Source organism: Symphodus melops, assembly GCF_947650265.1.
Source record: "Symphodus melops genome assembly, chromosome: 3".
Classification (NCBI taxonomy): domain Eukaryota; kingdom Metazoa; phylum Chordata; class Actinopteri; order Labriformes; family Labridae; genus Symphodus; species Symphodus melops.
The window spans coordinates 15,775,578-15,790,317 of record NC_136693.1 but is presented as its reverse complement, the minus strand read 5'-3'; the positions used below and the strand labels follow the sequence as shown (position 1 = coordinate 15,790,317).

The window sequence follows — 14,740 nt, the reverse complement described above, 5'->3', positions numbered from 1 at the left end:
CCAGTCCTTCTCCAGCTGCTCCATCGGTCCGGTCCACCAGCTGCAGAAACGGGCGAAACGCTGGCCCTGAAACCAGTACTGCCTCAGCCATTCAAACTCCACCTGCAGACAGTCGCACACACACACACACACACACACACACACACACACACACACACACACACACACACACACACACACACACACACACACACACACACACACACACACACACACACACACACACACACACACACACACACACACACACACACACACACACACACACACACACACACACACACACACACACGTCAAAAACAGACATTTTAACATATAACTGTGAATAAAGATACAATAAAAAACATGTAGACAAGCTTAAACATGCTTATACATTGAGGAGTGACTAACTTCTAAACATTGTTTGTATTCCAAAGTGTGCTTTTAACTTTGAACAATAATTGAGTAAAAATCATAAAAAAGCTTTTTGGTTGTAGAAAAAAGCAAAACATGCTTTGTGATTTTTGAATTGTGTTTCAAAAGATACATTTGTTCCATCTCTGCAAATGTACAATAATGATGTACATTACGGCCCTTACATGCATGCATTATTTTCCACAATATTTGTTGGAAGAATTTACATTTTTGATTTTGGGAATGGATAAATGTCCATCTTCATTTGAAAATATTGAATAAAAAAATAAAATAAAATAAAACACCTTAGACATTAAAGTCTTCAAATTATTTCAAAAGGGATCATTTCCATTCGGTTTTTCAAAAAAAAAAAAAAAGAAAAAAAGAGGAAAGATAGTTTGGCAAAAAAAAAAAAAAAAAAAGACAAATGTCGGTCATCTCTATGAGAATAATCACTCTTATACGAAAAGCATCCCTCGGAAAAATAAACTCAAAGTACACATACACCTTCCAGACAGCACACCTGGAAAACTCCACCCTCTTCCTCTTCTCCTCCCTCCTTCTCCTCCTTCCTCACTCCCTCGCTCCGTCTGGAGATGACAGCCTCGGCTGCTGAGCCGCTCCTCTCTCCTCCACTGGGAGTGTTTTTGTTTCCTGCGCTTTTGAAGTGCTGATTTAATCCTCACAACGGTGCTTCATGTAGCCAGGTGTAGCCTATCTTTTTCTAAGTGAGTCTTTTTCGTGCACATATTTTGTGTGTTTGTTCCTGTATTTTCCAGCAGTGTCTTCATGCTCTTAGGTGTATCAGCCTACAGGAGTGCATGTGTGGCTTTGTGTAACGCCTGTGCATACAAAATGCCAGCGTGAGAGCGGATGTCAAAGATTGCACCAATTGCTGCCAGCTGAAATGTGAAATGCTTTGAGATGCCCTCCCCCAAAAAAGTCCAACAAAGCTTCACCCACTATAAACAATAAACACAACATGTCATTGTGATACAGAAAACTGTACAACACATAAAGGGCTTCAATACAAAGTAGTCGCACGTCACATGGGACTGAGAGAGCTATTGTTCCTTTTCTGAATACTATGTTGTTGTTTATTGGTTTTCTAACAGAGCATTAGCAAATGTATACAACAGACCCTTTGTAGTGCTGCAAACTCACACAGTGTCAACAAGGTTTAAGCTGGCCGTTTCTTTTCTATGAAAAACATCTTGTTTGTATTATTTGTTTTAATGTACTTGTCCATGTTATGGCATTTTAAAAATGCTAAACCAGTCAGTAATTATTTTCTTCTTTTATTCAATAAATGTCAACATGCTCGTAGCTGGGAGGGGGGGGGGGGTTTCTCACTTTTTTCCTATTGGTGCTGTTTATATTTCCTGTTTTCTGTTTTTTGAGCTGCTGTAAAAACTACATTTCCTCCATTTGCGAGATCAAAAGAAGTTTATCTTTATCCACTACTTAGCTCAGATACAACTCATTTGTAGGATTTCGGGGACCGTGAAACCAATTGCTTTTGAGGTCTTGGTGAAGTATGAAAAAGTCACCGCTGTCAATGATGACTCAAGATAAGAGATGGAATGTGGAGCAAACTTTCTCATGTTGACATAAAGTGCATACGTTTGGCATTCGCGAGCCCATCCTCTCCTAAACTTTTTCGCTGCAGTGAAGTCTACTCACCATATCCCCAAGCAAGTAAAAAACAAAGGGCAAGAACGATTTGCACTCACAACTTGAATGGGGTTTGTTTGGGGATAAGCTGCAAACAGAACCATCTTGCCATTTGCTTCCAAAAGGCTCTGATCACAGCAGGGATGACATGCAAGGACCGGGGCATGTCAGGGAGAATACACAGCAAGTGGCACAGCTCAGCTGCCTCTCAGTCACTCCATACAGACAACCCTTCAAAGAAATGTCATCCTTTATGCTCCCTTCAACCCTCTCCAAATCCACTCCCCTTCGATCACTACAGCTCAAACACACAACAAAGCTGCCGACGCCGATATCGGACATCCTTTCTCCTTCTCTCTGTCAGTCCTTCCTTCTGACTCTCTGATTGTCTGCCTGTCCTTTAGTGAGAAGGAACCAACCTGTGTCTCCACTTTGAGGCGACATGGCCGCCTGTTCCCCACTGCGCAGGCCAGTGGTCACCACAAAGCAGGCCATCCAGAGCTACTAAGGAGGTTCTGGCTTTGTGGCATTTGGAGTCCGGCCACCCAGCTGAGAGTTACCAAGAGGGGAACTCGGACTAAATGCCACCTATCCAGGTAGACAGATCGAATGTGTGTGTGACAGAGAGAGAGGCTGTTAGGGCTAGTTTTTCCTCTAAGACGGCGTGGGGGAGCGAGAGGGGAGTTAGTGGCTCCCCTGCGGCAGTCGCTGTCATCTCTCCAGGTGATGGGTACACTAACTAAACATTAGCCCCACATTAGTCGCCTCCCCCCCCCCGCTGACCATGGCAACTCTGGAGTTTCCAAGTAGCCTCCCCCCCGCCCCCATCTAATGAGGCGTGTTTTTTTTCCACACCTTCACGGTATTCCTTGTGCGGGTCCAATCAATTTCCGGCACTGGAGGCCCCGAGGAGGGAGCTGATGAGAGTGAGATCGATCCCATTCTGCCGTCTTCTGTTTACCTTTTCCCAGCCTTTCGCACAGATCAGCGAGACGAACTGGTCCCTGCAGCTCTCTCTGAGCAACCATGTACGCAATTTACACTCAGCGCACACTCGCCAAAGCGCTCATACAGAGGCTAGGTTATAAGGAACATGCGGAGATTAGATGCACATTTTCATTCCTCCCTATATTACTTAACAGTGTACGGTTTCACTTCCTAAGCTATAACTCCAAGGGATCTCCTTTATTGTCACTTTTATAAATCAAAAACAACAGCGATTGTTAGCTAATATAAACGTAACTCACAATTTGACAAGGCTGAGATACATTTTACTGTCAGAACATTTTATTTTAATTCCAAATAACGGTACTCTTAAAGTTGTAAAAGTCTCACATTGATTTAAGGCCGCTACAACTACGTTTCAAGGGTCTTAGATTGTGAAATAAAACGAGACTTGAAAGCACAAATCATTTTCACCAGTGCGTTTAGAAAAGTGATTTATAAGATTACAACGGTATCGCCACCATGAGCCCCTCAGGAAAGGTATTTCAAAGACAGGCAAAGACCCGGGTGCCTGGGGAGAATTTTTGGCCTGAAGACAGGACATTGGAAGGTCACGCGAGCCTGCTTCAACACAGTTTACTTTCCACTAGAACATGTGGGGGAAACCTTGTCCCTCCCTTCAATATTTACTGTAGGGGGGACTAGCATCATTAGAGGGGGTCCCTGAGGGCACTCTGTCACACACCCACCTGGGAAGTGACACAGTGGCTTTAAATGAGACAAGACATTTGCATCTGGGATTAGCATTTCAAAGCCAAATGTGCACACAGGGGCCGCGTGGTGATGCTATGTTAGACTACCCCCCCCCCCCCCCCCCCGATCCCACACACACACACACACACACACAAACACAAACACACACTGCAACCTAAGACAGGAGGTAAAATTAAAAAGAGACAGTAAGAGGGCCTGTGCTTAACAAACAGGTGGGAACTCCACTTTCCTTTATTTCGGTCTGTATTTCCCATCAACCCCGACTTTAACTCCCCATCCCGCCCCATCCCTGAACACTCGCACTCAGGTGGCAGACGTTGTGCCTCATCATCGTCAGACCCGCCCACGACTCCTGACAAGTGTCAACCTCCATCCCTCATCTTCCCGCTGCACCACATTGCACAATATCCATGACTCGTCAGCTGGCGCTCGCTGGCTTTTGTAGCACTCTTTTTTTTTTTAAAAAAAAGGGAAGGCACATAAGCCACCGCTCAGGTCAGGCTGCCTGCGCGTCTCAGGCTTGTTCGCTCCTTGGTCGCCCATGTCAAACACGACCTGCACAATATGCACCTGCCAAGCACCAGATTGGACCACCATCATAAATATCCCCACCAACAATGCCTCATTTAAGTGGTTGTTCTGCTCTCTTGGGCAACTCCAAACAATTGGCCACATCGATCATTGTGAGTGCCAGGTAGAGTAGGGTTAAGCCTTCTGGGTGCAGCACCCTCCTCCACCCAGGAACTTTATCATTCACACATACACACTGTACACACACACTCATCTGCACCTTTATAAATAGCAGCCTGTTTTCCTAAATTAACCTGCCTTAATCTCCAGGTGAGGGACTGTGTGCGTGGTAATCCTGTGGTGCAAAATAGCGGATGTCGCAAGCTCAACTAGCGCGGCGTTCCTCCTCACACAGACAGGCCTATTGTTTGGCAGTGCTGAATAATTAATATGGTCGACAACCTTTAAACAACCTTACGTCAGGCTCATCTATCATGGCGTTCTGCTGTGGGGTCTGGGTGCTTGTGTCATCTAGGATGTGCATTCTGAGCCCTGGGGTGTAAAGGCCGAGAGGTGAAGTGCTATATTAACTGCTGGCCTGCGGCACAGCCAGCAAGCGGGGCAGGCGGTTCTGCAAATGGCCCCACGTGTTCCTTCTTTTTTTTTTTACCCTGATCTATCCCTCAGTACCTCAAGCCAGCATCGTTTGTAGTTGTGTTTGTAAAGGGAGTTAGGGAGGGGAGTCGGGTACGCCTCCATCTTTAGATAACATATGGAGGGGCTACAGCCTTACGATCCATCATAGACCAGAACAAATGAGAACAACCTGGATTTTATACTGAGGCCATTAAACAACCAGGTAAGTAAGAGGTGGAAATGCGGTGACTCAGCATCTGTAGAATCTTGTTGTCATATCGCAAATTTGAACGAGGTTAGAGTCTCTAAAGATCCCAAAGTACACATCATAATTATTGCAGTGAGCTGTAAACATATTTTCAAATATTTTCTGGGATAATGTTTTGATGAAGTTCAGTCGAATTGTTATGTTTCACTTCCCTGGACTCACAGAAGGGCGAGGACTAGTACACCAGAGTGTTTGAGACAGAGAAAAGAAGGTCATTGACCAGGAAAAAAAAAAAACTCTTACGAGTTACAAGTTAACGATGACACAGACTAATGTTGATGTAAATGGTTACACACACATATGGTAAACACTGAGAAGCATGTCTCTACCTCATTGTGAATCTCCTCACAATGCTGCAGTGTTGTGGGCAGCAGGGCCAGCAGGCTGTGGGAGCCGGTCTCTGCGTCAGTGTGCAGGTTGGTCAGGGCTTCTTGACACTGGGACTGAATGTAGGTCAGAGTGCCACTAGAACACTGGTGAGAAAGGAACAAGGACAGCGATACAGTGTGAAGACCAAAACTGTCCTGAAGGTTTTAGCCTTACAAATAAAAAGAAAGTCCAAAACGTAACTAATATATGTTTGTAATGAACATGCAAACATTAGAAGTTTGATTTAATCCCTTACATATGCTGTTGAAAACATGATTCATTTATCTTTTAAATGTATTTGCTTTACATGTCAGTTAATGATCAGAACATTTTATTTACTTGGTTCAAAAGATTCTTTCACTCGTAACAAATCAAAGTCCTTCAATTTTATTCCCTTATAAAAACGGTCTATGTCAATTGGACACATCCTTGATAATCCTTTTTTTTTTAATTGCCTCTTTGCCTTCAATAGTCAGCAGCAAAAACAAAGTACTAGCATCAGTTTTTACGCACACCGAAGGTTGTCGGCTTTTTACATGTTTTTTTTTTTGTCTTTTTTTTTTTAATGCGTCCTACCTCAGCCACTCTGTGTGTGGAGCTGAAGCGAGCATTCTCCCCCGCTAGGACGCAGTGCTGGTGAGTAGAGTTCAGGTCATCTGGTATAAAAAGAAGGGAACAGAATAAACATGTTAAAAAAAACAACAACAAAAAAAGAATCAAGAAAACAGTCACAAGAAAACCGGACAATAAAAAAACAACAAAAAAAAACACGAGAATAGAATCAATGTAAGAAGTTAATATTTTGATCTCCCACTTTTAATTAATTCTAATAAAGTATTAAATGGAACAGGAGAAGAAAAGACTTAATTACAACAGAAAAACAGATGAAAAGCAGGGCATGAGGAAACATGACAAGTAAATCATCTTGTAGGCTCAGACAGATTGCGCTCCGTCCAGCATCCAATCAAATAGAATGAGCAGCATTGTACTATAATTTTAATTACCAAACAAAACCAGATCGCTCTCAATCTGTCAAGATGGAGGAGCCATACCAACAAACATTTGTCCAATATCTCGGAAGCTTTACAAAGAGGCCTTACTGCTGTTTCCTGTGTATCCCTCCATGTGTTTCTTTGTGTGTATAGATGTTTCTCAGCTCTGCCATTATTTGCCTCATACCAATAATTAATTTAGCCATGACAGAGCTGTCATTCACAGCACATGTGCATATTTACACCCGCCTTGAGCAAGAGTACACTGGCTAATGCCCATGATTTGAAAGTCAAACAGCCAAATGCTTTGGGAGCAAGATATTATTGTTTGGTAGGAGAAGAAAAAAAAGATGGTGACAAACAAAACAACTTGCCGGTGTTTTCTTCACCCTGATGAGATTGTGAAGGATTAGGTCTCTGGGCAGAATTACTCTGCGTCTTTAAAACTGTTTATATCCAATAACAAATTATCTCCATCAATCTGCTCTTTTCCTGGCGCGTCTGATGCGTCAGTGGGATCAGGAGGGAGTCGAGGCAAACTCGATAACTGTAATAAATATTTATCTTTCTTTCAACCCCTGCGCCTTCTGCCACTTGTCCTCCTTTTCCAGGAAGCAGGCTTTTAAATATATTGGGTCAACTCTTTTCCCCCAGTCCCCCTGTGCATTGAGAGTTGGAAATCTGATTATTGAACAGGCCTGGTGTCAAGACTTGCATTGTTCTTTTTTAACCACTGAAATTCCATTTGGGTGGAAATGATGGTGATTCAATTTGCTTCCACCAGCTCAGACATTAGCAGTTCAAAAGGGCCAGTCGGCAACAAATGGTGCTGAAAAGACATTACGGTGTCTGTGGTGAGACACCATTGTAGTTCTGTCTTAACACCACCAACCTATCTATCAAACGGTGTATGTCACTAAAACACTCTGGCAATATATTTGAACACATGGTTTAGCGGTGGCGACTCTATCTGTGTGTATGTATGTGTTTGAAACATGAGGGGCGGGTGGCATGTCTGTCATCCAGAAAGCAGAAGACTCCATTCTTGTGCATGTGTGACAGTGTGTATTCTTGTGCTTTTCAGTTGTGCACATTTAAAGGTGTGTGCACATGTCCGTGCTTTGTGCCAAGTGTTTAATTCAGGTAGACCGACAAAGCGACAGACAGCCAGAGGACTGTGCGAGCTGCTATCGTTGTGCAGCAGTTGGCCTCTCAAGGGCGTACTCACCAAGTGGAGCATAAATCCCCACTGATCCGCGACAGTCAAGTCCCATTAGAATGGTCTGCACAACAGCCCATCACTCTATTATCATGGCTGGCCTGAAACTGACTGTTCTATTGTAAATCTTATCCAGCTAAAGGAGGTCGGCTTCAAGCCCTGTCAGGCTGAATATTAGGTGCAGACATCGCCGCTCTCAGATGAAAACATAGCAGCTTCAAAGAGTCAACTTCAGGAATTCCTTTAAGCCTTCCTATTTCTTTTTCCTATTGAAAAAGATTTAGATTGACAAACACTCAATAGGCGCCTTTTTGAAATCCACTGTAATCAATTCAGGATAATATAGATAAGTAACTTAAAATTCAGCTAGGACAGATGTGGGAGATGATATATGCATGGTACTTTTTTGCCTTTGAAAACTCTTCGGGTTTTTTTTTTTTATTAGCAGCCTGCTAACTTCCTGCTGAATAAAGCACAGATGTAAACGTACGACCTGTCCATTGTTGACAAGCATCAGGAGTTGTTCTGTTTACGGAAAAAAAAAGTTTCATGCTTGCAGACAAAGAGTCACGATTATTTTGAACAAATAAAGAACAAGACGCCAAGAAGAATCTGACTGACAGGCCAGCTGGAGCCTTGTTTCAAACACTAAAGAAGAATGTGTTTGTCTGCAGAATAAATATCATTTATTCATTCTTCGTTCCCTCATTCATTCATTCATTTTGAGCTGTGCTGTGTCATACTTTACAACCTGCTCCTTATGACACATCTGTTGTCACTTAGATGTCCGAATACACTGCTGCCTGTCTTTGTCTGTTTGTTGATTTGTTGGTTTGTTTGTTGATTTGTTTCCCCACTGGAAAAAAAAGTATTTTGAATCTAAAACCTTGACTGTAAGTATCGTAACATTAATTACATAATGTACACACATACACTTAGAACACATTGAAAAGTTTTGTAGTTGGGAGTTACATATTTATGTATCTCCGAGTGACCAACATTTGTCTTCCAAAAAAAAGGATTCGATACAGATGTGCAAATCATGTGAGTTACGACCTCACCTTTACTGTCAGCTATAGTTTGCTGTAAATCTCACTGGTTTGATTTTGACATGCATGCAGAGCACACTGACAACAGTGTCAGTGTCGTCATAAAAAAATGTGGGAGCATGTGATCGGACACTCGATGAGAGATCGCGGACAGTTTGCTGTGGGCAGATGAAAAGTTGGCAGGTCTTTCTTCTTCTGCCACGAGCCAAGAGTAGGAAAGAAAATATTCATGAAAAAAAAAAAAAAGCTTTGGAATGCAAACATGGGTTAAATAAAAAGTCTTTAAAGTAGGTAACTTAAAAACGATGACGGTGATTCAGCTCTCTAACTATTCTTTACCACTGATCTAGAAGAATGTAAATGTTTATATATATTTTGCTTATCGTCATTTTTTAATAAAAGATCCTTTATTGAGAATACAAAGGGACTGTGTATCTATTCTTATATATTAATTAAAACAAAAAGCCCCTTTAAAAATGGGCTAGCGAACAACTAACCACAGGGGCGAACTTTTCGCACAGCTGAATCCATGCTACGACTTTGATGTGGATCACTGACCTCACAAAGAAATATGAGAAAGGACTCACAGGGCCAAAAGATTAGGGTGAAGGTGTCTGCTGCAGCCTGAAGCATGAAGCTATGATTTACACCCCGCGGGGCTCGCTGTCTGTCCTCTCCATAGAAACATCGTCAGCACCGCATCACAGCACTTCAAAAAAATAACATTTGGTTTTCCTAACTTGTCTAACGCACTCGATTTCATGGAAACTTAATGTTCTGCTTTTCAGGCCGAGTAATGCATCTAACACACGTGTGCACCCACCCACACACACACACACACACACACACACACACACCACAGGTCTTGCAGAGAGGCTGAGAAGCGACTGGTACGACAGTTTTTTGGACAGCGGTACAAGACCCACTAAAACAGAGGATAGAAGTGTCCCTCCCCTCTAAAGTAGCGTGAGCAGTGCGGTTTGATGCATGTGTATGATTGTGCACGTGTTCATGTATTACCCCTCATGTAATAGCAGTCTCCAGACTCCAGCGGCAGCATCAGGCCAGGCGTGTGGATGTCCCAGGCTACTTTGAGTCCAATTCTCCAGCACGTCTTCTCACCGCTGCCTCCTTCGCCGCTCTCACCTGTCCAGTCAAACACACGCCACACGTTCGCACGCATATTTCACATTTCAGAGTTTCACTTGGAATGGGCGCAGCGCGGCATGACGCAAACCCAAGAGCCATGGTTCAACTTCACATTGCACACGTTGTTTTATAACACAAGGTCAATTTTATCCAGCAGTGCGGACAAATAACAGAAACTCAAATCGACAAAGAAGTGACATAGTCCGAAGAATGAATGCATTTCACGCAGAAGACAATGATTAAATCCATCGCACCCAAACAGTAGATGTAAGATGTAAGCCTTTGTCTCCAGAAAGTAAGAATCACTTAACAGCAGAGCAAAGATGATATGTGTTGCTGTGGTTTAAATTGGCTGTTAGCAGGATCTTTATGCTATCATTATGCTGTGCAAGAGGAAATAGTTGGATAAAAGCCCTTGATGTTGTTAAATGAGTGTGTGAGAGAGTGTTATTGGCAAAGTAGGTATCCTGTGATATTCCTGTTTCTGAACTCATTCACTACACTGCTCTCCCCTCTCCTCCCATTCTAACATGGCACACTAAGAAAACAAGATTTGGCTCGGCTGGCCAACACCCTTCAGCAAAATCAATACTAAAGTCTTTCTGGGCCTCTCTGCCCCACAGCTGCCTTTTCCTTTGCTTAGCACGGATAAATAGTAACTTAATTTCCAGCCATTGTGCTCTGAGAGCCGGCTAATGACAGCGTTCCCCAAGGCCTCAGGAATGGTGGAAGATCATCCGCTGTGCCGGAAAAACGCTCGGTCGTGGCAGATTCCTTTGGATCAGTGAAGCTGGGGAAAAAAAACACTTCTCTGGCTTAAGCTAAAAAAAAAAAGGAAAAAAACAAGGTGAGGCTGCTCAAAGAGAAAATAAAAGAGGCTCTCTCAGAGGAAGCAGGTGTCATGCAAAACAGCTCTGTACATCTAAGACATCTAATGTGCCGTGTTTCTTTTCTCTCTGGGACATGCTGCTTTTTTTTTCTTCTTCAGGGTCAGTGAAAGAAACGTGAACTTATTGTGAAAGTGGAACATTCCTCAAGGTAACAATTTTATTAGCCTGGATCTGGGATTTTTTTTTTTTTTTTTTTCGATGCAGAATCCTGAATAAAGCACGATGGGGCTCCAATCACACTTTCCTCTCTCAAAGTCTGGAGCTGTGGGGTAATTCAAGACTAGAGAAGGCACAGCTGCTGAGCGCGGCAAGGTGTTATGCCATCGTGTTTGAAGCCCGTGTTCGCAGGGTCAAAGTTACAAAGGCCTCGAACAAATCATTGGAGCAGACCTATGGAGCAGGTGTTTCTGGTTAAGAAACCACAGGAAAGAAATCACAGCTCTGAAGTACGTTGGGATGTCAAAGTGGACGGCTGATCTGTGGAAGTCGGAAATTAAATTTCTTAAGGACAAAGTTGCAGACCCCATTTCTGAAGCTACAGTACATGTACTGTATATTGTTGAACTATAGCTGCACAAAGTGGATGAACCAATGAGTTGCTGCCCAAGGACTTACAGCTATTATGTCAAATCCCCTAATTTAGATAGATATAAAAGCATAGACTGTAAAAATCGATGGACGAAGCCTGAGTGATGTCACCGATGGGTAACTGCAGTGAGCTTACAGGCAGCAGCCGCCATGCCGGAAATCCTGTCTGAGCTTAACTTTCATTCAACTTACGACAGGCTACGAGCTGAAGCGGGTTTTAAACAGGGGTTTGTTTTTTGTCCTTTTTTTTTTTTTTTTTTTTCCCTCAGTAGGAGTTGCATATTGTTGCGTATTGTCCTGCAATTCCAGTCAAATTGTGTGTGTAAGCTTTAAGACAGCCGCCTGCCTCTAGTCAAGGCCTTTAGCTGTGGTTCATGGCTACGACCTGACTTCCATAACGCTCTACTACCAGGATGTAAAGCAAGCCAGCATCTTGTAGTCTGCCAGTGTTTTCATCCTGAAAATAGAGATGAAGTTTTATGTAGGCTGTGTCACCAGAACAGACATGTGGACGTTAGCGTGCAAGGAATACTGAAGGCTGGTGAAGCTAGCTATATATTGTTTGTATTGTTTAGTGGTAGATGCTGTGATGTTTGTGTGCCCTCTCCCATGTTCAGCTAAAAAACAGCGCTCAATTGTAACGGTTTGAAAAGTCGCACTTTTACACAAGTCCAAATTGATATTTAACGTTAATCGACTGTTAATTCAGTTTCTTAGGAACATCTCTATTTTGCACGACTCTGTGTAACAATGGAAACAAAAAGACAATATTTACAATTGTCCTTTTTCAAATGAAACGGTTTGATGGTTGACGGTCTTGAACTATTTGCTGAAGCACTAGAAAGCAAAGTTCATCTCTCACTGATGTTCTCGATTAGCTCAATCGGCAAGTGCTATCAGCTCTTGAAAGAGTGCACAATCTCTAATTAGGAGACATCATATTATCCATACGGTACAGTCTAGGAACACTTATCAAAGCAGGGCTCATTATTCCATATCAGATAATTGCACATCGATCTTTTCTTGGGGAAACGATTTAGATGAGATGCGGCGTGCGTGATAAGGCCTGTTTGTCAGACTGCACCATTGAGCTTATGCTAAGAGCTCGGCTCCAAATGTCTGTGATCTCCCAACGCACGTTGCTGATAAGGCTGTCAGCAGCAAGCCAGTGATGACATTTGATAATGCCCTGACACTATCACAAAGATGGATCTGATGGATGCCTAACCCGGAGGCCATGTCGACAGCTACTACAGCGCTGCTTTGGGGCCAATATACACAAGGTTAGCTGCATCTGATCCACCATGAAGCATCTGAGATAAGTTGATTGGATATTAAAGAGGGGAAAAAAAAGGAAATTTCATACATGCTACAGACAAGAATTATTGACTTTGAATATTGAGCATTTAAGTGTTTATTAACAGATTCTGAGGTGTTTAATCAAAAGATCCCACCTTGCGTTTTTTCAGTGAGCACAGCCATGAGCAAATGAAGCCATTCAATTGTTTACCCTTACCTTTGTCATCATGACAGCTATAGCTGTAAACAGCCACTGGTGAATGACTGATGAGGTTCTCATCATGGTGCCAGCCTACGGCCATTTTCCCCATGCCATAGTAAGGCTCCTCTTTGAGCTGGCTCATAGCCGCTGGGTCCATGTAGTTGAGTAAGGTGACATTGAACTTGACCGGACCGGTGCATACCTGCGGAGGACTCGGTTGGGAACAGCCCTGCCCGCCTGTCTGCGCCTCCTTGTCCTCGACGTGGTGATCTGACAGAGTGTGTTTGAGTTGAGCCACAGGTTTCTCGTGGGTCACAGGGGATTTCGTTTCAGTGCCGCAGATGGTTTTAGGAGTCCAGCCAGGGAGCGTTCCTTCGCTGTGATCAGTCCCTGATGTGACACACATTGCACCCCCTTTGACCTGGGAGGACTCGCCCTCCTCACTGCTGTGTTTCGACTCATTCTCCCATTCTCCTTCCTGTTTTGACCCCGAGCAGCCTTCGTCGCTGTGTTTTGACTCAACGTCCCACTCCTCGCTGTGCTTGGACTCGTTGTCCCCCTCCTCACTTTGTCGGGACTCTGCTCCTTCGCTATACTTGGAGTCTTCGCTGTGTTTTGACTCCGTGTCCCCCTCCTCACCTTGCTTGGCCTCTGTCTCCCCCTTTGCACACTGTGTGAGCGTGTCTCCCTCCTTCAGCTGAGAAACATCGGAGCAGAAGAAGGTGTTGAGCTCCCACAATGCCTTGCAAGCAGCCCTTAAGTCAGGGTCACAGCAGCTTTGTCCTTTGGTCTCCGTGTCCTCACTGTGCCAGGGGATGGCAAAGAGCCGCGTGTCCAGATAGCGATAGGTGTGGCCCGGCTCACCCAGCAGAGCCCGTGACACGGCGGTGAATACATCTCGGTCCCGGACGCGAACCAAGTCCCTGAGGAGGCATCCTTTCCTCCTTAGGGTGAGCAGAGCTGCCTGCACGCGGCCATGCAGCTCGACAGGCAGCGAGCAGGATCTCCTCAGAACCAGACCAGTGTAACTGGAATCCCACTTGGAAACAAAAGAAATTCACATCATAACAGGATGATCATGACATAAAATATATATATATATATATATATATATATATATATATATATATCTTAAAAACTTAAATCGGATTTGCTTGAAAAAATGTGTCCTTTAGGTCAACAGCTGAATATAAAATTAACTGTGACATTTTAGTGTGATCTGTAAGAGTGACATAGGCTCACCAGTTGCTGATAGCCCCGATCAGGAGGTCCCAGAAAAGGGATCTTTTGGTCCCCCAACTGCTGCAGGAGCCTCCGCCTCTGTGGTACAAAACACAGGGAGAAAGGGTGAGAAGATGCAGCAGACTCACATCTTCTGCCACTTCTGATGTGTTTTTTAACAAACTCATTTTGGCGCCTTCAGTTAGCTCGGCCGTTTTTTTAAATCGAGAACACGACCAAACAAACAGGCCAAACAAACAGACCAAACAAACAGATCTTCTTCTAGGAAAAGCATCTTTAAGTAGATCTTTGTTTAAATACAAATTACCTTTTTTTTTTGCTTTCCTGCCATTAAAAAAAATTAAATGAATGAGTGGAACTTACAATGAATAACACCAGGTACTTGATTATGGAGAATAACGCGAAGAACCTGTTCAACTAAAATGGGAAATTTATGAAAACAATGAATGGAGCAACTTCCACAAACCTCACGACTGGCTGAGATATCAGCTGGTGACCAGCCGTTTCCATGACACCTCACATTTCTAGGGTCTTGTGAATG

The 14,740-nt window shown here is 43.5% G+C and overlaps 1 protein-coding gene across 4 annotated transcripts in view; it reads right to left on the bottom strand.

Annotated features, from left to right (window-relative positions):
* Positions 1–14,740, bottom strand: part of fto (FTO alpha-ketoglutarate dependent dioxygenase) — a 113,555-nt gene that overhangs the window by 78,404 nt on the left and 20,411 nt on the right. For all 4 annotated transcript variants that reach the window (XM_079338814.1, XM_079338816.1, XM_079338813.1 and 1 more), the window contains exons 2-7: positions 14,200–14,277; positions 12,973–13,996; positions 9,850–9,975; positions 6,146–6,225; positions 5,530–5,673; positions 1–102 (exon numbers count right to left, since the gene is read on the bottom strand). The exon at positions 1–102 is cut by the window's left edge and continues 18 nt beyond it. In XM_079338814.1, the coding sequence (XP_079194940.1) occupies positions 1–102; positions 5,530–5,673; positions 6,146–6,225; positions 9,850–9,975; positions 12,973–13,996; positions 14,200–14,277 (1,554 nt within the window). The remainder of the gene's footprint in view (positions 103–5,529; positions 5,674–6,145; positions 6,226–9,849; positions 9,976–12,972; positions 13,997–14,199; positions 14,278–14,740) is intronic.